The following is a 25,236-nucleotide window of genomic DNA, read 5'->3' as shown; positions in this document are numbered from 1 at the left end:
AGGCATCAGTAGAAAAGGCTGTGCTGCAGCCAGGAGCGAAAATGGGAGACCTGGACTTTGAAAAATATGGTGCCTCCAGCATAAAATCTCCCTACTCACAACCCCCAAACTGGACAGTAAAATGTCAGGGAGTGTGGACGTTCAGACCATACAGATTAGAGGTACCAAAGGATTTTTGTAATGTGAAATCTTGAAAATGGCATCATGAGAATCACAGATGTCATGAGAAACAGAACCCTAAGGAATTCCCTTGCCTAGACAGTAGTCCAAGTGGAAAAGGTTAGTGATAACCTACATTTAAACGTAGTTTTTTTTTCTTGGGAAAGAAAAGCTCTTTGAACTTTGGTGCCCTGGAGACACCCCAGGAAAATAATCACGTCGGAACATGTCAAATTAAAACATCTGTACATTCTCTTGGAAGCCCAGAATGTGTAGGAGATCCTTACCCAGATGAAAGGCTCCAAAACACACTAAAAAATACCATGTAAACTAAAGTGAAGACACTTGAAAATGTGAACATGAACACCTTGCAGTCTATAGTAGGCTATCACAGGAACTAGACACTTTGATTTATCCACTGCTATAATGGTATGGACAAAGGATAATGCAAGAAACTGTAATCCAAATGCAGAATACCATTAGAAAACTTCTGAAATGTAGATCTATGAATATTATGATATGCATCTTCTATATCGGAGATTACCGGAAAAGTTGAAAGTAAAAATATGGGGTAACAAAATAAGAAGGAATAACATTAAGAATTTGGTATCAGAAAATTCTTCTCCTAAGGGAGGAGAAGGAGACAGAGTTTCCAACACCCCCTAATACAACAAATGCTACAAGACAGAAGAGAAAAGAGTTGAAGTCTGGCATGTATGGGGTAATCTCAGAGAGGAAAAAAGGGGAGGGGGGCTTCCACTGTTAAACATTACCTTGATGGACTTAGGGTTAATCAGATTTTGCGTGTGTGTATAAATATATATATATATATATATATATATTTATTTATTTATTTATATGTGCAGGTAGGGAGTCTTGTAAATAACACTGTCCTTAGTTCTGGGGGGTTCGACAACTTTTTGGAACCTCCCTGCTATAACTTTTTAAAATTTGCCTACCACTGTTGATCCATGATGGTGGCGCCGTGTGTGGCTGCGGCTACTCTGGCTCTCGCTGTGCAATTTACATTCTTCTTGTGACTTGTCAGCATGTTGTCCTTTTTGTGACCTATTTTTGGCTGGTCTGGTGGTCAGATGTACAGTATCGGCAGTCAGGTTGTTTTTCGGGAGGTTTTTGCTGTTTTTAAGATGGTTGGTCTCAGGGATCACTCAGCTGACCGCGGTTATTTGGCCTTCAGGGGTGGTGGTGCTACCAAGGGCAGGTATAGCAGCCTGGCTGGTGGAATGTATTTTTGTTGGTTCTGTTGGATTCTGTGTGTTGAGGACTGGTCCAGGACTTGAGACAAAGCTGGGGCTGGTGGATGGAGCTGCTGATTCTCAGTGAGGATGGTGTAAGTGCTGTGGTCGTGGTAACCGTTGTGGCCTCAGAGGATGGAAATGCACCAAGTGCAGGTAGCGGGACTGGTGGGAATCTGAGGACAGACTGAGACTTTGCTGGTGTGAGGATGCAATTGGCAATAGTGTGGATGGTGTGGATGGTTAGAATGGCAGCAGTCACAGCAATCTCCACTGGAAGGGCAGAGTACAGTTACTGCAGATTCAATGCCTTCGGATGGCCTGGCTTGGACTCTGTTTTATTGTTGTTGCTGCTGTGTAGCCGTGCTGTCGTTGTGTATTGTAGGTTTTTTTTGTTGCACATGAGCTTAGAGAAACATAATTTCATTCTGCTCTATACTGTGCTGTATGGTTTTTGAATGCCAACGTTTTTGCTTTACTTTTTTTTTATAGTAACGTGCTGGAACTGCTTATTTTACCTTTAAAAGAAGGTGTTAGGGAGACTATTGAATAAATCCTTTGGTCAGCTTGGAAAAGGGAGGTTGAAAAACAAAATTATCTATCCAAGGAAATTCAGAACTTCATTTTAGACATCTTCTGGAAGGTTCTGAAATACAACTAAGCAAACCTCCTTTATAGTTTCAGTGGCAACCGCCCTAAAAGTGGCAACAGCAAAATTATAAGCACACTTCAAACAGTGGGTTGCCACTGGAGACAAAAAAGTAACCAAATTACTTGAAGCAAGTCTCCTCAGAAAAGGAAACAGATGACAAAATGTTCTTCATATTCAAAAAAAAAGGCAGGCATAAAAGCATATGAAATGTAAAACATGCTTTAGAAGAATATACTTTTTCCCAAATCTATCAAATGCCTTCTTAATCTTGGCAGAAGGAGAAGGAATAGTATTAGCCAAATCTTCAGAAGCAGCTGTGTTCATATAAAGAAATAGCTGGTGAGTCTGACCTGGGGTGTATGTATAAAATGTAGGCATTTTCTCTGTTTTTACAATCAGTCTGTCTACTTTCCTGTGGAAAGGAAGCTGGCTGTCAGGCAATTTAAACTCTGACAAAAACTTCCACCAAAGCAGTAAGAATATGAGGCACAAGAGTAAGTTCTGGAAATTCCAGTTGTAGAAAATCATATTTCCTGAGGGACTAAAAAACATCGCAAATTTCCCACTGACACAACCGATCCATTCTGGAAACAGAATCCTTCAGAAGAAAGGCTGAAGACACACACTCCTTAGAATCTGAATCATCAAACTGTGTGGACAAAACAAACCAGCCCTTCATCATTTTGAGGTTCACCTTCTTGAATCTCTTAAGAAAATGGAGAACTATTTTCTTTTTTACCATGAACAGCCAAGTGGGAAGGGTCAAGAGCATGAACTAAACCCTGAACTAAGCCTAATATACCACTCCTTTATACAGCAAATTAGACAGAAAACATATGCTTCATTTTGACAAAAACTTCTTTGTGGAAAAGTAATAAACAGACTCACTTTTACCAGGAAGTATATTCATAGAGATGTGCATAGCTTTCTGGCTAGATAGAGTGGCATTCTCTGCCACTTCTCCTGGGACCAGCAATAGTATTTCTCCCATGTCCACCAACAGCACTCAACTGCCACAGAGGATGTGTCTAACCCCTGCTTCCTGGTGGCTGTAGGGACTACACCAAGACAAGCCAGGAAAAAAGATAAATGATCTGAGTTTTGACCACAAAAGTCACCCATCTGTGGTTGATGCGCTTCAGCAGCCTGCTGTGGAGGCAAAGGCTGTTTAGTAATTTTCTACTTTTTTGTAGCCGGAAGAAGGAAGAACCAAGTAACCAGTATGCTGTTTTCATGGTTAAGCTGAAATAGATGCCAGATTCACACACAAGCCTGGCAGCAGCTGTCAGTAAAATAGGTTAGTAGTAAAGTAAATTTCCCCATAAAAACATAGCAAAAAATCACTTTAAGCACTTACCCTGATCCCTCAAAACAAATTAAACATTTCATCTACTTTTTTCAGTTAAAATTTTAACAAATTTCTATCACAAAAGTAAAAAAGGTGCCACTCCAGTTTAAAACTAATTAAAGATCATAAGACAGTAATCAAAACACTTTTTCCCAGTATTAAAAGTATTAATTTACAGAAAAAGAAAAAAAAGGGCATGAAAACTAAAGTGGAAGTTTTTTCTCCCCAAAAGGAACTTACCTGCCCAACAATGGAACAGTGTTAACGGTATGTTATCTTCAAAAACATGCAGAGAAGTGGTCTTTTCAATGGCAGGAAAGCTTTTAAGGGCTTGGTACCCAAAGCTGGCTTTTCTGTCAGCTCAGCTTAAGCTAATGGTTTGGGTGCTTGGAATGTGCCCTGAAGCTTTGGAAGCTGGCTGGCTGTTATATCCTTAGCAGGATACTACCCACATAGCTAAGGCCACTGCACAGGTGATACACATGATGGACATCTGTAAACACACATACAGCTGTATGACAATCCACGAAGGAAGTCTGAAGACCTTAGGAAACAACTGAAAATACATTTAAAAAGTATGACAAAATAATGGGAGAGATTAATGAATAGGAGATAACTATGAAAAAAAATGACTGGCGGTTACTAATTGGATTTTATATGAAGACATATCAAATTAGATTATATTTGCCTGACTGGCAGAAAGGGACAATACATCTAATCTAATTATCTAATCTGCCTTTTAGGGCACTCAACACTCCATCTCTCCTTTTCGCTCTCCTCCATTATTCCTTCCCCTTCTGTTCTATGCCATTTTGGATATTTCTATAATTTTCTATAAATTCTTTCTCCACCATTTTTCTAATAGCCCACCCCGTGGGTCCAAAACCCTTTTTTCAAAATTGCACCACCCACTGTGGTAACCCATGACACATATCTAAACCCTATCCACAAAAGTACTTTTGCAGACCAACAGTTGGTCCCCTACAATCTGCACTGTGTATGCTCCTCTCCACTTTGTCCATCCAGCACAGGACAACCCCTTCACATCTACCCAATATTTTCACATGCACCCACATTTCTATTAGTCTCGAGTCAAAAAATGCTTTAGCTCCTTTAGTATCTGGACATATTCTTTTTGCCTTCACTCCATGCACCCGTACAGTGGCTTTCCTCCAGACTCCTTCCAACAGCTCAATACCCCTCTTCCTGTATGGCTTCCAGAACTACATACAATGTATGGCTACACTAGATCCCAGTAGAGCAAAAGGATTTCACCCTTGCTTCTTAAATCTATCCTGCTCATACCTCTCAACTTCTTAGCACAAGAAATCTGGACGAAACCTAAAATAATTGAGGACAAAGGCCCAAAAATAGGGGCATAGATATTGCTCTTATAAAACTTAGAAATATGTTAGAACATTATCTACATTAACTTGTATTTTCTGAAGTATATGAAGTCTGAATTTCAAAAGTACGTTAATTATTTTGTGACTTTAATCAGTGATAGTCAGAAAATCACTAATTTTATGATGAATAAACTAAAAGCATGAGACAAAAAATATGGACATTCTGCAAAAAATTTGGACAGTTGAGAGGCATGATCCTTCTGAGGATATACTCCAAAATTCTGCTGACTGCTACATCTGTCCCCTCACTTTGCTCCTGCTGGTCTAATCCTAGTATGGCCTACACTCCAGATCCTTTTCCAGCTAATTTGCCATTAGTTCTACCCCAAAACAGGATACTCTGCACCAGGTTTGCTGTGGCCAAGGAGTAGTACTCTGCACCTAATCTCAAATGCCACCGGCAGATTTAGTGAGCATTCCAAATAGTTCCTCAAGACTGTTCTTCCATTCTCCACTCTTTCCCACTGCATTTTTTATCAGTGGCAAGTTAGATCTTTTGAGCTTTTCTCATGGATATACCTGAAACAAATACTCTGAAGAACAGAGGACCCGGGACCAAATCCTGTTGTACTACACCTGTCATGTCCTTTACTCCCAGCACTTTCCCTTTCACCGTAACTGTCCCCCCAACCATTTAAAACATGCAGCAATCTATTTCATTACTCTTATGCCGGTGTATTCCACTTTTCCTATCGGCCTCCGGTTCTTAACCAAGTCAAAGGCCTTGCTGAAGCCCAGGTTGCCATGTACTCTCTTGTCAAGATCTTGTTTAACTCAGTCAAAAAAGTGGACAAGGTCTGGCACCTTGGGACATAGCTGACTTGGTACCTTATGCTTTATACTTCCCTTAGGGAAGCCAGTTCCCTTCCCTTCCTCCTCTATCTTTCTAACCTGGTGTCTTTCCACTGCACGCTTCATGCTTCTCTATCACCTTCCCAACACAACCACCTCTTCTTACTTTCCTTTTACACACTAAGAAAGTGTTCATTCAAGGTCTTTGCTTTCTCCAAATTCTGTGACCATCTTCTTACCTATTCTAAGCCTGGTCAAGTCTTTCCCTCCCTCCTTCCTGAAACATATCTACAGGAGCCTTTGTCCACCTCTGGACTCCTCCTGCTAACTCTCTAAGCTTCTGCCTTGCTGCCTTCCACCTCCTTTGTCACAGTTGTGCTCATCACCTTGCATTCTGCTTCTTCCACTTCTGCACTCCACTTGCATGCCCTGCCTTTTTCCCTAATCAGTGTCAACCCTCTGGTACAACCACAGAAGATTTCACCTTCCAGCTGTCTCTTCCTCAACAATTGGTCACTGTCCTTGAGTATTGTACTGCATGCCTGACCCATTCCAATTATTTAATTCCCTCAATCTGTATTCAGTCCCTTAAACACATCCAAGACGTCTTCCCCAGATCACCTTAATCCACTCCTCTAAAATCTCACACTGCTATTTCCTCAATCTAGACTACATAATGGTATAATCACTGCAGGCTAATGGCATCCTTACCTGGAAATCCTGACCCTCTCCACATTCGGGACCTCATCCAGTGCTCTGTCCTCTCTATCCAGCTGGCAAAAATCACAAGATCAGACTTCAGTCAACTCCCACTCCCTCCAAACTATGAAGCTGAGTATCTTTCAGTCTGCTCCAGAAGATTAGATTTCCCATGACTATGACCCCCTTCCTCCTACCTCAGTCCTTTAGTCTCTCTTCCAGTCTCTCAGCCTCCTCCCTTGATGTGCTTGGGGTCAACACACTGTTGAAATCCACAGTATTACATTCCTTAATCCAGTAAAACCACAATGGCACTTGCCTAATGTTATAACCCTGCAACATTCATTGCTCTCGTCTCGAGCTGGTGTTCTTCATGTTCTTTGACCTCATATTTGATGCCTTATGAGATGAACCAAACAGCAGCAGTATTAGTTAATGCCTGGTTTACAGTAGGCAGTATTAGTTAATTCCTGGTTTACAGTAGGATCATGCCAGTCAGATATTAGTGCAAGACAGATACTGATTTTCATAAGGTCGAGTCTACACAATCTGTGAGAAACAGTTCTTTTGTAGGCAACTAGCAGAGGTGTAAGCTAGGGACTACAGTGACTGGGATTGCCATACCTGTTTTTGTTCCCCACCATGCTCGTCCATCCCCCAACTTCTACCATTATAGGGCTACATTAGTAAACAGAATGCAGCCACAGCTGCCCCTAAAGATAGAAAAAAACAGCCAACACAGTGAAATCCATTCACTTAATTGGGGATTACAAACCACTCTGGGCCATTTTGTGGTCACTGCTACAAAACATTACTCATTTACACACACTCTTGCGTATTTTACAGGAGCACTGCAGTCAAATCCAGGTATTTCCCCCTCTCAGCTCCTAATATTCACATCCTCAAAGGCAGAGAAGATTTACTACTTTGCTGGAAGAAATAATTGCTAGAAGAAATAACTGAATTGGGCTGGAAGCCCCAAATTTCTAGAAACCATGAGGTGTTGGATGTTCCACGATGCATTTCAGAAAACCTTTCAAACATTTTGGTCCATGTACGTAATGTACCTCCCCCTTAATAATGAACTTGTAAATTCTTAGCTCCTTATGAAGGAGTTACCTGGTTGTATGAAACCAGTTTCTCAAAGAGTGCAACCTCTTAAAAAGCATCAAAATAAATAAATAAATGCTGTCACTTCTCAAATTGCAAGTCCTCCAAAGTCACTTGAGGATTGCTCAAAAATCACACTGCTCTATTTTAAAGTGCTTCTTTCCACAATGTTATATGACCATACAGTACACAGATATATATTTAAGGTGGCTTCCCCCATGGGGGGGGGGGGGGGGGGGTGCACAGGGCTTGCTCTTACAAAAACTTTTTCTATCTGTACCAGTGCTCTGAATGGCACAGATAAGATTTGTTGACTTGTGACTTCTCAAGTGATTCCCTCCTAAACAAAAAGGTACAGGATTTAAATCTCTATGCCAAGAGCTGTATAACAGTACTCTCTGGGAAGTCAGCCATCAGAGGACATTACCTTATCGATAGCATACCCCTAACAGTACAACCAGTAGACAGGGATTTGGATATGCACTTAGACAGTAACCCAGATTTAGACTAATGTGTCTAAAGTTGTAAGGAAATCATTCTATGTTGTTTAACTTATAAGCAAAGGCATGACATCTAATTCCACGGAAGTCATTGTTCCACCATATTTGTCTCTCATCAGGCCCATCATTTAGTACAATACCCCCTTTAGTATGTATCTGACTAGGCACATGCAACAACTGGAAAGTCCACATAGGTTCCTCACAGGAAGAGTACAGGGCATAAACATGTCCTCTGCAAAATGTCTCAAAGCTCTATCTGTATATGTTTCCTAAACACAATTGACAGGTGATCTATCCATGGCATACAAGGCATCTTTGGATCCCACTCTGATAGACCTTTTGCATTCCCGCAAAATTAACAGCATTAGAATTACTCAGTCTAGGGATTTAAACTTTGCTTGTGATATAAATAGGACATGATGGAGGGACAAACATGTGTCTCAGAGAATTTCCCTTTTCCTGGAACAAATTTCCCCATCTGTGAAACAGAGCTCATCCCTAATCCAATATTCGGCAACAAAAACCAGGACCAGTGAATGGGAAATCAGAAAAACACCCCAGGTCTAGTACCTATGCCTCTAATGGACAAGAAGCTTGTATATCTTGACCTAGCTTACATACACCCCTTAGAATAACTTCTAAGGCATATAAACCTATAGGATGCTTGGCTAGGCTTATAAAGGCCCCAGTGGTCATAAGCCTAGTTTAGACCAATGAACTATGGGTGCAGGTAACAGACAGGTGTTTTCCATGATAAGATTTACTGCGTTTCCGCCCCTGAAGATGCTAAATTTGGGATTTGGACAGACAGTAGGCCTGAGTTCCAAACTTTAGTAGTACTGCTAGAATGTATGCTGCCAATGGTCCTGGGATACTTAGGCACAGAAAAGCAGCCTCCTTAAAGGATGTTATGACTATGGAGATTATTGCATCCAAACAACTGGTAGATTTGCAAAGCAAAAATGCTTTTCACACTGCAGCTGATGAATGTGAACAGCTGGGACTGCATCAGATGCAACTTTGCAAGATTCACTATAATCCTCAGAGTGTGGAAAGTTGCGACTAGAGGCCATCCGCTGTCAGTTTAAGTATGGACTAATGAAGCAGCTAGGAGCCACTCATCTAGCTATGGGGAAAATTGGGTCTATATTATGTTATCGAACTGTAAAAAGACTGACAAGGTAAATATCGATCCCAATATATCGAAAGCTGACAATTCCGAAAGCTACAAAAAGCAAAAACCGGATTGTCAAAAGAGTATAGTTGGCCACAGTGAATTTAGTGACTTAGCATGTTACTATGACGTTGTGTGTGAATGACATGCAGTAAATAGGAAAATGATAACAGTGGTATACATGTATGTAATAAAGAAAAAAGTTTACCGAAAATGCCAGACTTGCCCTTTCCTCACTGTAGTGTGATCTCGGAGTTGGTATATATATATATATATATATATATATATATATATATATATATATATATATATATATTTAGTAGGGTGGGGGCACAGCCCCCCACAATAGCAAGTTTGAGGACTGGTATTTTGACGTTTAGGTGTTAGGCATTTATAAGTATTTGTTGTACTGATATAGACCTTATAGTGACAAATTCCTACATTAATGCACTGTTGAAGTTCAGTATGTTTTGTGTAAATTCACATTGAATTATTTAGTAGACTAAATTGGAAATGGTCTTTTACTGTATTGTTTAGTGGATAGAGTTAAGGTGGTTTACAGGGTTATTTATTTAATTTCTGTTGCTCAGTAGCATGCAGAAAGCGATGTTTGCCAAACATGACAGTTCAGAATTATGCTATTCTATATTTTCAGATTTCGATGATTTTGTTGTTCGAAGTTCTGGTGCAGATATTTACGTTTTTGAGGTTTTCAACATTCGATAACGTAATATAGACCCAGGAAAATCCTGGCTTGCCACAGCCTCTGGTGAGTTGTTACTATAGTTACACAGCTGGTTAATATCCTGTGGTTTACTTGAGACCAAAAGAAAGCATCTGGTAGTAGTACTTGACTGGTTACCTGGAAGCATAAGCATTAAAGCACCCACAGACTCAAAAAAACATGTTTAAGCTTTCAACTCCCCTCCCCGTAAACATTGGAGTACCTCAAGGCTCTATCCTAGGCCCTCTTCTCTTTTCAATGTTTATTAAATGACCTAAATACTAAAATTCCTCAAGCCACCTGCATACAATATGCTGATGATTCTACTTTAATCTGCTCAGCTAGGTCCCCAACCTCACTCCAGACCCTCACCCAATCTGTATTGCATACTGTTGAAATTTGGTTCATACAACACTGCCTCCTCCTGAACCCCAAAAAAACAAAATTATTACTCTTTATTCCTACTCTAAAAATCACCACAATGTCTCTTCACTATAACCTCTAACAATGGAACCACCATATCCCCTGATACTACAACCCGTCTCCTGGGCATAACCATAGACAACAACCTCAGCTATGACAATCACATCAACACTACCATAAAATCTGTCAACAAAAAACTAGGTTCCGTGTATAGAATCAAACCCTTCCTTACACCAACAGACAGAACCACTATAGCCCAGACTCACCTGATCTCTACCCTGTTCTATGCTGCTGCCATTTATACTAATCTTTCTAAAAACAACCTTAACAAACTTGCCACTAGCTATAATAACATAGCTAGATTTGCCACAGGCAACCCTTTTAGAACCCACCACTGTCTCAACCTCAAACAATTGAGATGGTTAGAACTGCAGGACCAACTACTTTGTCATCAACTTACTATAACACAGAAGGCTGTAAACCGCAAATGCCACTCTCCAGAAAAGACGATATAGCTGTATCGTAAAAAAAACACTTTAATTGAACAGTAAGAATGAAAGAAACAAATAAAGGTTGTATGTTGCTCTCCATGATTTGTTTGATGTTTTTACCTCTTCTCCAAACTATTTTTGGTTTATCTGGTAGTTTATTTCCTAATTCTTTATCATTATTGATTATTGGCCAGTTTTTATTGATTATCAATGTGATGACCTCAATGTCAACACGGAAAGGAGTTATGAATGCTAATCTTACTAATGATGTCTGGTTTTTGAACCTGTGTTTTGTACCATTAAGAATAGCTTGGTAAATACCAGATTCCCTTTTTGTTCTCACTTCATTAATCAGACTTTCTACGAGTTGTTTTGGATAACCCAGTCTCAAAAACATTGCTTTGAGTAATTGGCACTCATCAAAAAAATTCACATCTCTGGAAACCATACGGGCTGCTCTGACCAACTGGCCTTTTACTACTGATTTTTTCTGATACCAAGGATGGTTGCTGCTACAATGGAGCAAGGTGTTAGAATAGGTTTCTTTCCTATAAATTTTGGCACAGAATGATCCATTTTTATGGTCCTTCCATAAATCTACGTCTAAATAAGCAATCCTTCGTATACGTGAAAGACAGGAAACCAGAACTGTTATTAAAAGATGAAACCAAATCAAGTGCTGTTTTTTCATCTCCTTCCATTAAAATAAAAATGTCATCTAGGAAACATGTATAAAATTTGATTTTATTCATCATTTGGTCATCCTTCCCTATCACTTCTTGTTCCCAGTAGGCCATGACTAAATTAGCAAAGCTCACCCCACATGGGGAGCCCATGGCTACACCTATTTTCTGTAGATAGGTTTTGTTGTTAAAAAATCAAAAAAATATACGGTTTTGTTGTTAAAAAAATCAAAAAGTTATATGATAGAACTATGTCTAACATTTCTTCTATCAAGGTGATTTTTGCCTGTTTAGCCCCTCTTTTTTCCTTAACATGAAGCTCACCCATTCTACACAGTCTTGGTGAGGGATGCATGTATACAAATCTCTCACATCGACGGTTAGGAAGTATAAACTACCATTATACTCAGAAAAAATCAGTAGTAAAAGGCCAATTGGTCAGAGAAGCCCATATGATTTCCAGCGATGTGGATTTTTTTGATGAGTGCCAATTACTCAAAGCAATGTTTTTGAGACAAGGTTATCCAAAACAACTCGGACAGTCTGATGAATGAAGTGAGAACAAAAAGGGAATCCGGTATTTACCAAGCTATTCTTGGTGGTACAAAACACTTGGTAGTACAGGTTCAAAAACAAGACATCATTAGTGAGATTGGTATTCATAACTCCTTTCAATATTGACAGTGAGGTCATCACATTGATAAACAATAAAAATTGGCCAATAATCAATAATGATAAAGAATTAGTAATAAACTACCAGATAAACCAAAAATAGTTTGGAGAAGAGGTAAAAACATCAAACAAATCATGGAGAGCAACATACAACCTTTGTTTCTTTAATTCTTGCTGTTCAATTAAAGTGTTTTTTTATGACACAGCTATATCGCCTTTTCTGGAGAGTGGCATTTGCGGTTTGCAGCCTTCTGTGTTCAGCGGTTACATTGTTTGTTGTTTTTTGAGATCAACTTACTATAACCCAAAAGATACTTTACCACCCCAATCCCCAATCCTCTCTAATCTGACTACCCCTTACAAAAACCTTTCAACTCTTTGCTCAGCTAATAAGTTTCTAGTGTACACTATTAAATGCAACAACAAAGCTGGGGACTCTCTATTCACTAACACTGTGGGAAAAGCCTGGAATCAGCTTCCAAATAAACTTTCTGCGCTCTCTCTCTTCCACACATCTTTTTAAAAGCATCTCAAATAGCATCTTAAATCTCACTGGCTTTGTCCCTGCATAGACCCTGACTGATTTTTCACTTTACCCATTCCTGCTCTCCCTCTTACTATGTTTCCTACCTGCTCTCCCTCTTACTATGTTTCCTACCTGTACTAACAAATAAACTAACAAAAAAAAAAAAAAAACACTTTTTAAAATGTATTACTCTGTTTTTTTTCCCCCTGTCAAATATTGTTTATTCTTCTGTATTTGATCTTAGTTTCATTCCCCTCTAAATAACTTGGCAAACAATATTTTGTTTTTCTTTTTTTTTCTTTCACAAATATTCAAATATTGTTATTATCTGTACTCGATAATAGCTTATTTTTTATATTAAATATTGTATAATAAGTTTTCTGTCTATGCTTGGAGCTTTACTCCCTGGGCCTCTACTGAAAATGGACATGTATCCAGTTAGACTAGCCCGGGTCAACAAATGTAAATAAAAATAATAATAAATCTTTATTTAATCATGGTTTGGTGTTTACTATATTTTACCACCACTCTGGGACTATTTGGAGCTTTTTAGACATTTTTATATGCAATTTCTGACTCTGACCACATGGGGTCTGGCATCTTGAAATAATTCTGACTGTTAAGTCTGCCTCTAAGTATCCCAGAATGCACTGTTTGCCTCCAAAAAATTGGATCAGATCTGCCACATTTTCCCTAAAGCTCCTGTCATTTCACTGGTTTTATAGGCATTCACTGCTGTGCTATAGTCACCTACTTTTGCTTAAAATGTTATCCTTTTTCAATGACTACTTCAAACAGAAACGGTGCAAATGCTAAAGAACAGAATTGAAAAGTGTATTTTATTGCTCTTTCTTCTTAGAAATGCTAACGATTTCTTTTGTGAAGGCTGAAAACTAGTTCAAGGTATATCCCCCCTCCCCCCTTCACACCTACCTTCCCTAGCTGTCAAAGAGCTAAGGGTAATTTCACCCATTATCTGCATGTGATTGACAGCTCACAGGTGACCAGACTAATGTACGGTTTTCTTGTCAGCCTTTCCTTCCTTACAGTGGGAGATTTTTTGTTGCACTCCTCTTGCCAAATTTAGAACCAAGGTCCAACAGCTTTGGGAATAATCACTGTTTTGCAAAGCATCAAACTCCCACTTATTTTTCCTTCCTGTTTGTTTAAACAGCTAACAAATGATGCACTATAAACACAAAATATTTCACAGACTTGCATGACCGCACCCACATGCTTTTTTAAGTGGTAATTTAAGAAAATTACGGTATTGCATACTTCTTGTAATCTGATGTAGTGTTGTTGATTAATTGTGAAAGACATCTGCTTCTTATGTAAAAACATGCAATTAAGGTCTACACACAGTCGTTGCAAATTTATGCTCTTAGTTTTTGCAGCTGTTACTGTACTTTGTCACATATCGGTAGGGCTCTTCAGAAAAGTGAGATTATAGTTTGACATTTTTGCTAGGTTGAGTGGGCTGGACAAGGCAGCTCTGACATCATAATGTGGGAGGTCCACTGACTAATATACAGCATGCAAATCAGGCAGGGATTTCATCACTTTGGGGGAGGAAACGTCCCAATAGCTACAGCAAGAGCTCTGGCAGATGTGACATCATCATTTCAGAGCCAGCTAGAGGTTTTTCAACTTGGTTTTCAAAGTGAAACTAAAACAGTACAGAAAGGTAAGAAGCCTAACAGGGAAAACAGTTGCGTGGCTTAGTTTTTAAAGCTGCATGGGTGATTTACAAGGCTGTATATCAGTGAACAGGGACTGAAAGAGACAGCAGGTTGAGCAATCTGCTTTAATATCCCATTGTCCTTTAACTCCCTAGTGAACTTTGTTACAAGTAGGCATCTTGGAGGTCCAAAGAGTACATCAAGTCTCCTCTTGCAGTCATTCTTTCCATTGTCTGTCAATGTACCACACAAAAGGCTTCTTTAGGGATACAGATGTTTAGACTAATTAAAAGTAGTGTGAAGTCCTTTGTCTTTTTGAGTTCTAAAAACATGGAACAAAATCGTGTCTCTTGCAGAGTACATCCTTTCCTGAAAAAAAAAATTCTTTGATGGGGCAGGACATTAAGGCAAGGGAAAGAAAACTGAAAGAATATTTTGTAACCCCCTTGATAGTACTTCTCTTCTTCGCCTGTCTATATTGGTCGATTTCCACCAGCGGAGTGGCTGAGGGTCAGACAGACCATGACTGCATCTACGATGAGACAGTGATACAGCCCTCAGGATTGCAACAATTCATTTGTGGATGGCTCATGGCCTACTGAGGTCTGACAACAGCCACTAGCCTTGAGCCCAAAACCTTGAGGGAAGTTGCCCTTGGAAAACTGAGTTTTGTTCCACCAGATATTATTTGAGTTTATACTGCGTCCCACACCAGAACAACATTTGGCACAGACTCTTCTGCATCTTTGAAAAGGTCTACTAAAGTGGCTATAACTTCATGTCTACAGCTGTAAGAGTCTTGGTCTTACTATAACCTCAAGGTGCTGCTTACTCTGCAGACCAAAGATGCATGGACCTGGGAAGGGCCAGTTGACAAGAATCATCTTGGTGTCCTCAGTGAAGTCTGTTACATGGAGCCACATGTGCTGGTGTACACTGATGACAGCTCCTGCAGTACTAAAGAGAACATGCATGCAAGATTCATCGTACCTGGACCAGCTGAAGATAAGGAAAGCAACTTATCTTGGATTCCATCCAGTATCCTCTCAGTAGTTGGGTGGATTTCACTGGAAAGTTAATGTTCAAAAACCTCTGTGTGCCTACTGCAGATAAGCATACACAGTAAGGGTATTACATGCATAACACATACTTTGCTAGCCTGTGCATTACCTCTTATTCTTTATCTGGAGGAAGGATGACTGGACTCTGGGGAGTTTAAGCCTCTTTTTAAGGACTGCTTCTGAGACAGCATTGTAAGACTTGGGCATAAAAAAATCCCACCCTTCTGGTTTACTAAAAGATGCAGTCTGCCTTTTTGGGGACTGGGAACACCATGTTAGTGTTATCCCATAGCCATTTTGGTGGCATCTTTTATGATGCCCACCAAACAAAAGTACCACCCAGCCATATTGTCAAATAGACCTGTAAGTCTTCTGGAGCTTCTTCTGTGGGAATATAACATCAGAGAGCCATCAGTTCAAATATTTGCTAACCTTGCTTGGGGTCATCTGGAGGGGGTATGGGGAGATGGCACTCTTCATAATTGAAATCTACTCTGGAATACAGAGGAAAGTTCTGGATGTTTAGTTTTAAAGTGTGACTTTCTGGATCTCTTCAGAGGAAGAGATTATGTACAAGAAGGGATTCTCTTGGAATGACCAAGAAGGAATTTTGCCTCTCCCTTGCCTGCTGCTAAACAACATGTTAGAAGACATGGGGCTCAGGAGCAGACTGCCAGCATAAATGATACAGCAGGCTGCTTTGGCTCCACTTCCCCTGCTTAACCTGCCATTGATATGGGCCCAGCCATGAAGAATAATACAGGGGACACTATGGAAAAAAATGGCACAGTCAAGTAGCTAACTGACAGCTTGGGATACGCAAAACAGGGCGGAACCCTCACTCCATTTTGAATAATGAAGCAGGGTGTAGACCCAAACAGAGAAAAGGAGTATGAGTGAGAAAATCTTCTAAAAAGTGGTAAGGAAAAGAGAAGACTATAAAAAAAAAATGGATTTGTTTTCCTCACAAAATCATTTTCAGCCTGGGAACTTTTCCATCATACCTTGCATGGCAGAAACCTGGAAAAGCTTGGCACCACAATGCATTATGAAGCTGTAAGAGGATTCTCATCACCCTTGGAAAATGGTACTGTCTGTGCAGTCCTGACACCTATGGCATTAGTCCTGTTGTTACGCAGGATGGTCTTCTTATTAGGTATAAGAGACATTAACCCTTCTTTTCTTGTTGTGGCATATACAACATACAACCAATGGCAGACAGTAACAATGACTAGGAACATGCCACCTAGGAACCACATTTTTACAAGGCAAAAGGACATAATCAATAGGCTGACTGGTGAATAGAAGTATCTTACTGGTGGCTGTAAACTTGTACATGAAAGAAATAAATTAATTCCATTTTAGGTGGGATAGTCAATGTTTAAGATAAATATACATTTTAGGCACTCGAACAACTCTGGTCATGGTATGCCCCACCTACTGCAATGCTTGTATGAGGCACTACTACTTTTTTAACTTTGTGCCAAATTGGGAGGGGTGGATCTGTAACTGCTACTGTACAGTGTGGGCAAGTGTTCCACATATATCATCTGACATGAATGCCTTTAATTATCAGACTAACACATATTTTTATTCTTTATTTTGGAAGTGGCATTAGCAAATAAGATCAGCGAGAAGGCTAAATGGCCAGATGGGCAGTGTATGCAAACTAAGTGGATTCTGGTAACGGTTCAGCATTGCGACAATTACAGTTTATTTTCATGGCTTTGATGATTAATACAGTCTAAGACCCCTACTGGGTCTTAGTGTCAAAAACTAATCAAGCACAGAACCTTACATTTCTTTCCAAATGTTTACCTTAGAGAAAATCATGCTATCACAACAGATATGCTACACTGGTAACCTATGCCAGTGATCACCTGTGCTAAGCTTTGTGCTTCATATGTAATATCTGAATGATCAGTCAGTGACAAATCCTTTCTTATCACAATATAAATTTTTACAGCCTAAAGACACTAACATTGCCTGGCTCCATGGCACACAGGGATGGAAGCCTTGACTGTAACCCAGGAGACCAAGGTTTGATTAGTGGGCCCCTGCACTGGGGGAACCAAGAGGAGAAAGGGAAAAGAGAGAGAGAGAGAGAGAGAGAGAGAAGAGCAGTGAAGGGGTGTGGCCCATTCGTCTCTCCCACATCAAGGTGCTGCGTGCCGTGCTCTAGTTAAGCACATAGAAAAATGAGATTTCTCCAGTGGAGGCTGGGGAGCACCATTTCTTGTGCTTCAGGCAATTGAGTACGTATGCTTGCTTGCAACATCCCTTGTGGAAGTGAAGGATGGTCATTGCAGACAGCCCATTGCATTCCCCCTTTGGCTCTGTAGTTAGACATTTGTGGTGAAAAGTACAACTTTGTCAACCCCTGATGGCTGTCTGAATGATATCCCCTCACAATTGACCTTCACCCTGGTGATGAGGAAGAAATGGGCCAAATGGCCAAGAGGGGGTTGAGGGTTGACACGTGATGTGGGCCTTTTTTAAAAAAACAAAAAGACACCTGTATTAATCACTGTACATCTTACCCTTAGTAAAACATTTTTCCTGCAGATCCCTTAATGAATATCTGAAAGAGCAGAGTCTAACCAAAGTTGAATTTATATAAACTACAAAAAAAAAACTTCTAAACCTCAGTCACCATAAATAAGTTAATATATTAATGAATGTAATACAAATGAAAGGAGCTTACCTCTAACTCTAGATATCGCTTATGCCGCCTGTTAGCCTCATGCCGCCACAGCTTCAGTGCAACAATAGCACTGATTAGATATACAATCATAGTGACAAAAAGAAATATTACTGCTGCTGTTTGCCCACCTTCTGTACGACAAAATGAAGCATTAAGTGGTGTATTAAACAATGGGTAATAGCATAGTCCTCCACGATTCATATCATTTACATAGACAATAGCAGCAGCCAAGTACAGTATAAAGAGGGCAACATTAATCCCAAATTCTGTCAATGGCCACCAGTTAGAGTCAAGGAGAATTGTACGGTAATACATAGACATGCCTAATGCAAGCAGAATTATAGTCACTAACCACGCCAGTCCAGCTACTACAAGAACAAATGGAGTTTTGGGACCATCATAGTAATAGGAGCCACCTCCATACATACTGTTGGCATTCGCATAACCACCAGGACGTCCATATCCAAACATATTGTACCATTCATTGTCCTTATGTATATAAGCACAAACGCATGCAAAAACAGCAGCTCCCAAAAGGAGTTCCACTACACACAGGATTCTTAGCAAACCAGCCCAAGATTTCATGTAGGAATACTTCATGTTGTAAAGCTCCACCCTTTCACTGTAGGACAGTACAGTTTGAGGATGCCTCTCCAAGGAACCAGAAGGGTTCGAATTAAGCATGGCTTCAGTTTCTCTACGTGAATTGTAACTTCCCCCTGAACCACCATATGGATCCCTATAGGAGCTGGCAGCTGAAGGATGACTGTTGGCTTTTGTCCTTGAATCCTGGTCACTTGAAAGTGGTGCAGGAGAAGATGGAGGAGAACATGGTCTTCCTTCAGAGATGAAATTTATATCAGAAGCAGGTCTCTCCCAATTTGCATCATCAGTTTTACCTTTAAAAAAGTTCTTCCATGAGTCTGGAATAAAACGCCTTACTGGTTTTAATTCCACTGCAGTACTTGACTCTTCTTCACTTGAGTAAAAACCAGGGCCACACGGAGGCTGCAGTGGAAGGGGAGGTGGTGGCAGGGGTTCTGTGCTTCCTGCTAGTTCAGAACTTCTCACACTTTCTAAGGTCCTTCCCGTGCTGGGAAGTGGTCCATCTACAGGTACTTCATCATACCTGGAGTTTGTCTCATACTCCCAAGTGCCAGGTCTTAAACCTCCTGATCTGGGATGGAGTATATCTGCAGCAGACATTTGTGAGTCACTCTTCTCTCTGAAACACAAATTAAATAAGTTAGAAATCCTGTTTAATACCAGCATTTTATTCAAATAATGTGCCATTTTAAATAAATTCACATAGATGAAATATTTAACAATTCCTTTTTGTCAGATGTCAACATTTTATCGTGTTGCAGTAAAAATGTGCCACATCCAAATATCTTCACATTTTTCTTATTTTTTGTGGTCATGCACAATGGTGACTCACTTAGCTCACATTAATGCTTGGGACATAGCGTTCTGTAACTGCTCACATAAAAAAAAAAAAAAGCTTCAGCCTTTACTGCTGAGCACTGTTAATAAGAAAAGGATTTTCTTATCTGCTTCCTCAAAATACCAAAACCCTAACTAGTATTACTCCAGTTTCCTTTCAACTACTGTCCTCCTCTACAGTTCTCAACCAATCCAATGCCATCCTTACTTATGCTACTCATGCCAAGATGGGGACCAGTCTTCTTTCTGCAGATGAAGGATGCTGGGAAATTTTTACACACACTCCCATGTGGTTTGTGCATATCAAAGTCACCAGATGGTTGCCAATGCAATTTCTAAAGACTTAGCCAAGAAGGACATGCTCTATAAGGGCTGATGACTAGCTCCAGCCTCCAAAGGTCAGTGCTGCAAGTGGCTGAAACCTTCACCCTCCTTCCAGAACAGGACAAATGTCCACCAGCACCACTCCCCTCATCCTATACCATCTCATCTAGAAAAGCTGTTCAGTACAAGCGTCAGCTGCCAAACCAGGGTGCCTGCTCAGAAAAGTCATGCACCCTTACCATTACATCAGTGGATTAGTTTATACAGAGGAATTTTTGCAATGCTACCTTTCTGTGGCTTTTCTTTAGTTCCTCATATAGAAATAAAAGACATCTATAAAGCATGCAGGCTTTTAAAGATTAATTATTACACAATTCAGATTTTAACAGCAAGTTGCAATCACACCTCCTAACATCCCAAGCAGTTTTCTCTAGCTAGAAGCAGTTATTTCCTACCTTGTTTTGTTATACAAGTAGTAGTCCTCGTCTCTGCACAGGTTCACTCCCGCAATCAGATGCTTGCACCTTCTTTTATCTAAACAGCACACTGCCTCATCACATCAGTTGGTTAAGCAAAACAGAACTTGTGTGATCCCAAGTCCATTCTGCAGAACAAAAACTAAGGCTAGTACCATGGGTAAAGAGAAAAAAAAAAAAAAAAAGAGAAGAACCCGAAAAAAAAAAAAAAAAAAAAAAAGGCTAATGCAGGGGTGCAGCAGTTAATACTGCTGCCTCATAGTGCTTGGTCCTCCAGTTAAATTCTCAGGTGGAAACCCTTTTGTATCCCTCTCCCTCCTATGTCCATCCGAGTTTTCACAAAAAGGTCTTCATTCTTCACCCATATTCCAAGACGTACACACAGGTGGTTTACTGAAGTTTAAGTGGCCATACATGTGTATGTGACTGAGTCCCATTCATAGGACTAGTATTAACAACCTAGACTGGTTCCATTCTTATACCCATTGTTTGGCTGTTCAGGGTCCCCCCCCCCCATTACCCTAAAATGAAACTACACATAAAAGTGGATAGAAAGAACAAAAACACAACACAATTTACAAACCTGCTACAGCTGGTTAACTTTTTTTTCCTCTAGTGCATACTCATCAACCAGTACACTGACCAGCTGTAATTAACATCAGTGTTCATGAGATAACCCTGTTGCTCAGTAACATTTCATCAATAGAGTTTAAGGATACCGTTACTTATACAGTAATGTTACTTTAAATAAGGGTGTTATCCTTTTGGGAATGCATGCAATGTGACTAAATTACAGTGCAGTCTGAAATACTAAACTCTACAGTACAGATGCAGTGTTCATAATTTGTTACTAAGCTAATGATCGATAGGAGCCTTACAAGCCTAGCCGCACAACCCAAACCATGTGGATCCCAGAGCATCATGGGCATCTATAAAAAAACACCAAGTATGTGTTAACACACCAGACTACAAAGCCAGCGTGCCACCAATCTTGTATTAAATAGTTTATTCACACTGAATAACACTCTGGCACCTCGGCACAGCCTTCCTGGAGTTACAAAATATGCCACACCATGCATCCACATATATATATATATATATATATATACACACACACACACACACACACACATATATATATACACACACATATATATATATATATATATATATATATATATATATATACACACACACACACACACACACACACACACACACACATTCACTTAAATACAATTAAACAATCATCTAATTAGTCAACCATCAATAAAAATAATCATATATACATTTTAAAGAAGCACTCTCCAGTTACATTCACTATTCAGACCTGCTGGAGATGTGTATTAAATTTTAAAATATATAAAGTTTCTTTGTACAATAATTTCTTTTTCATTAACACTTCATCTGTTTCTGAAATATGTTCCAAAATATAAGCTTTTAACAGTGACAAGTCACTGCTATGACAAGGAAAAAAAATGTAAAGCTATAGGGCTCATAGCATTATTATTTTTTATGTCTAATATGTTCTTGCAACCGTAGCTTGAATATTATTTTAGTCTTCCCTATATAAAACAAATTACAGGGGCAAGACAGAGCATATACCACAGATTTGGTTATAAATGAAAAAGCATAAGTGGAACAGAATTTTACACCATTTATTTTTTCAAAACATTTGATAATGTTGGGGCAAACCGAACACCTTCCATAAGGGAAGGTGCCACATTCACCAATCTGTATATTTAATTTTTCACCAGGTGAAACAAATCCATTGTGTACCACCATGTCTAATATTTCTACTTCTCTTAAAAGAGAGAGTTACAGTTCTACAAAGATATTTTATCCCTTCCATATTAATTAAATAGGGCCAATAAGATCTAGTGATAAAAATAATTCTCACTTAGAATATTATATACAGTAACAAAATAAACTTTTCTACACTCCTGCATAGTGTTAAATTCTCTATTATTTATCTTATTTACTAAAGGCCTATTATGAAGTAAGCTGGTATCTATTATTTTATGAAGGGCATCTAAAATAACATTTCCATCATACCCCCTTTTCTTGAAGTTAATACATGTTTTAATTATTTCCTTTTCTAGACCCATTTCATCATTACATAGCCTACTAACTCTCAATAATTCATTATAAGGTAGTTCCTTTAAAGTATGTGGTGGATGGCAACTACTATCCAAAATATTATAATCTCCAGTTCCCTTTCTGTGTATATTAGTTACTATATTATTACTCCTAAGTGACATCTAGATAGTTAACTGTTTTTCCTATCTGTAAGCCATCACATTTTATCTGAAAACGATTTGCATCTAAATCATTTATAAACTGGGGAGCTATTTCAGCACCCCCCTTACATAAAAAAAATCAAATCATCTATATATCTACAATATAAAATAACTATTAAAAAGAATTCAATCTATACAAAATCTCAACTTCAAAAAGGCCCATGAACAGGTTAGCATACATGGGTGCAAAAGATGCACCCATGGCAGTACCTTGTACTTGATGGTAAATGAGCTTATTAAACTCAAAAAAAATTAATCAAACAAAAATATATCACACAATTACTAACAGGGCTATTACCTAGAAAAAATCTAACAGCTTCCATACCTAACTCATTGGTAATACTCGTACAGAGACTTTTTGCATCTATAATTATCCAGTAATATTCTTCATCACATTTAACATTTTTTATTTTATCCAGAAAATGGAAAGTATCTTTAATATAAGAATTTAACTTAACTACATGGTTCAAAAGACAGGAATGTAAAAAAAATTCCCATATTATGGAGAAAATAATTCTGTGCTGCTACTATGGGTCTACCTTGGGGGGACTCACATTTTTATGCGTCTTTGGCAGACAACAGAACTTCACCATTAAACTTCCTTCTACATTAAATTTGTTTAGGGCATATTTTCTTGTAAAATAGCCCACTTTAGCTGCTAGTTCTTTAAAGTTCATTATAAGCTTGATAAAAAAAATCAATATTTACTGCCCTATATACTTGGCTATCAGATAAAAGGTCCATACACATTTTCAGGTATTGTTTCCATTTCCAGTGCATAACAACAATTTTTCTATCTTTATCTGAGAGTTTTATAATTATGTCTGATCTTTTACATAAATTTAATAAAGACAACCATTTATTCTTACTCATGTTATACAAAATGTCTTTCTTCTCAGAAGAAAAATCTTTCAGAACTTTCTCTAATGCAAAATGAAGCAACTTAGAAAATTGCAAAATCACCTGGTTGTTAAATGCAGGTATAAAAGTGCTAGTATAAGTAACCATTTCACTAGTTAAAGTGCAATATGCATTAACATTTTCAGCTGTTTCAAATGAAGAATCACAGGAGAAGAAATCCAGCAAGTCATCTTCACTTGCAGGTACACTGTCTTCTTTAACTGACATACTTTCACCATTACATTCAAAGTAATTAACCAAGTGCAGCTTTCTTATTAACTCTGGGTAAAGCTGTTGGCATAAACTTTAAACCATACTTCAAAACAGATATTTCAGTTTCACTTGAATCAACCCCAGATAAATTCACAATACAATTATTCAAATCACATCTTTTTATACTGCTAACTACTGTGTAAACATGTTTAAAATCAATATTTAGTTCTTTTATTTTGTTGTTTGAACTGTTGAAAGTCTCTGTTACCTTCATTCTATTGTTTAAAGCAGTTTTGTTGATTGTAGCCATTCTGCTGCCTTCCCTGTTGTTTCTCTTGGCCCCGAAACGTATTATTTATGTAATTAGGTTGTTGTGAAACAGGCAAAGGTGGATAATCTGTATTTTCATTATCAGAGCCTGTAAAAGTATTAGTTCCATCTGTAGAGGCAAAGGAGACATTTTGGCGTTTCTTAGATCTCCCAGAAGCATTTTTAAAGCCTCTGGTACCATTCTGATTGGCTACCTTCTTAAAAGCCAAACCAGAATCAGTCTCTAATGTCTCTTTGTAACTTATTAATTGTGCGTTGTATAATTTCACTAGAGTTTTCCTCTAACTTGATATTTAAAGAACATAACCATTGTTCAAACTTAGAACCATCCAGCTGCCCAGATAATTCATCACAAGCAGCTGCAATTTCAGCCTTCACTTTAAGCTGTTTTAGGGTGTCTCGTTCTATCAGTATAAGCAGCCATTGCCTTACATGCCTATGGGAGGCAGCAATCCATCTTTTCTCAAACTAATTCAGTTACATCAGAGGTATCAAAGGCAGCAGAAGGATTCTTTACAAAGCATAACCCCCTAGGGTAATGTCTATATTCAAATATCTGTGCAAGCCTAGAATATTATAATGTAAGGCATTTTCTCTAAACAGCAGCTGTTCAAGTGACTAAGTTAGTACGGTCAGCTGTTGACAAATGTAGTGTATTAGCCTTACCCACTTCATTAAAAGGGTTTGTAGATCTTTTCCCCCTTCCTTCTTTTAACAGACGCTCCCAAGTTTTAACAGGGGCAGCATTAGATATAGAAGTGCTAGGCTCCATCAGAGTTTCACCAACTGGACGAAAAGTAGCAGAAACAGATGCATCATCTCAAAAAATATGTGGCAATTGTTGCAGCGATCAACATCAGAGTGTATCATGGGCATCTACATGGGGGGGTGTTAGTAGGGAGGTAACTAAAAATTTGTTGGGCGAGTACTGGGGGTTGTTAGGGAGGATAATACTTTTCTTATTGGCAGTCTCTATCCAAAAGTGGCAAAAGGGCATACGTATTTGTGTGGCAGCAGTGTCGTTCAGTCATTCATCAAATGGGTGGAAGCAAACAATTAGTAAATCACCAGGTTTAGTAATTGCCATTGGACATAATTTCTGAATCCCATGGTTAGGATTTATTAATAACTAAATATTTACTTGAAATTAATAATTCTGGGCAACACACTTAGGAAGATAAATAAAAT

The 25,236-nt window shown here is 38.9% G+C and overlaps 1 protein-coding gene across 1 annotated transcript in view; it reads right to left on the bottom strand.

Annotated features, from left to right (window-relative positions):
* Positions 1-25,236, bottom strand: part of MARVELD2 (MARVEL domain containing 2) — a 402,592-nt gene that overhangs the window by 173,821 nt on the left and 203,535 nt on the right. Inside the window, exon 2 of the mRNA XM_044064416.1 lies at positions 18,063-19,287. Within this exon, the coding sequence (XP_043920351.1) occupies positions 18,063-19,287 (1,225 nt within the window). The remainder of the gene's footprint in view (positions 1-18,062; positions 19,288-25,236) is intronic.

Source organism: Protopterus annectens, chromosome 2.part2 (genome assembly GCF_019279795.1).
Source record: "Protopterus annectens isolate FY-2018-M chromosome 2.part2, PAN1.0, whole genome shotgun sequence".
Taxonomy (NCBI): Eukaryota; Metazoa; Chordata; order Ceratodontiformes; family Protopteridae; genus Protopterus; species Protopterus annectens.
The sequence above is the reverse complement of the archived record's forward strand: the minus strand, read 5'-3'. Positions and strand labels throughout refer to the sequence as shown.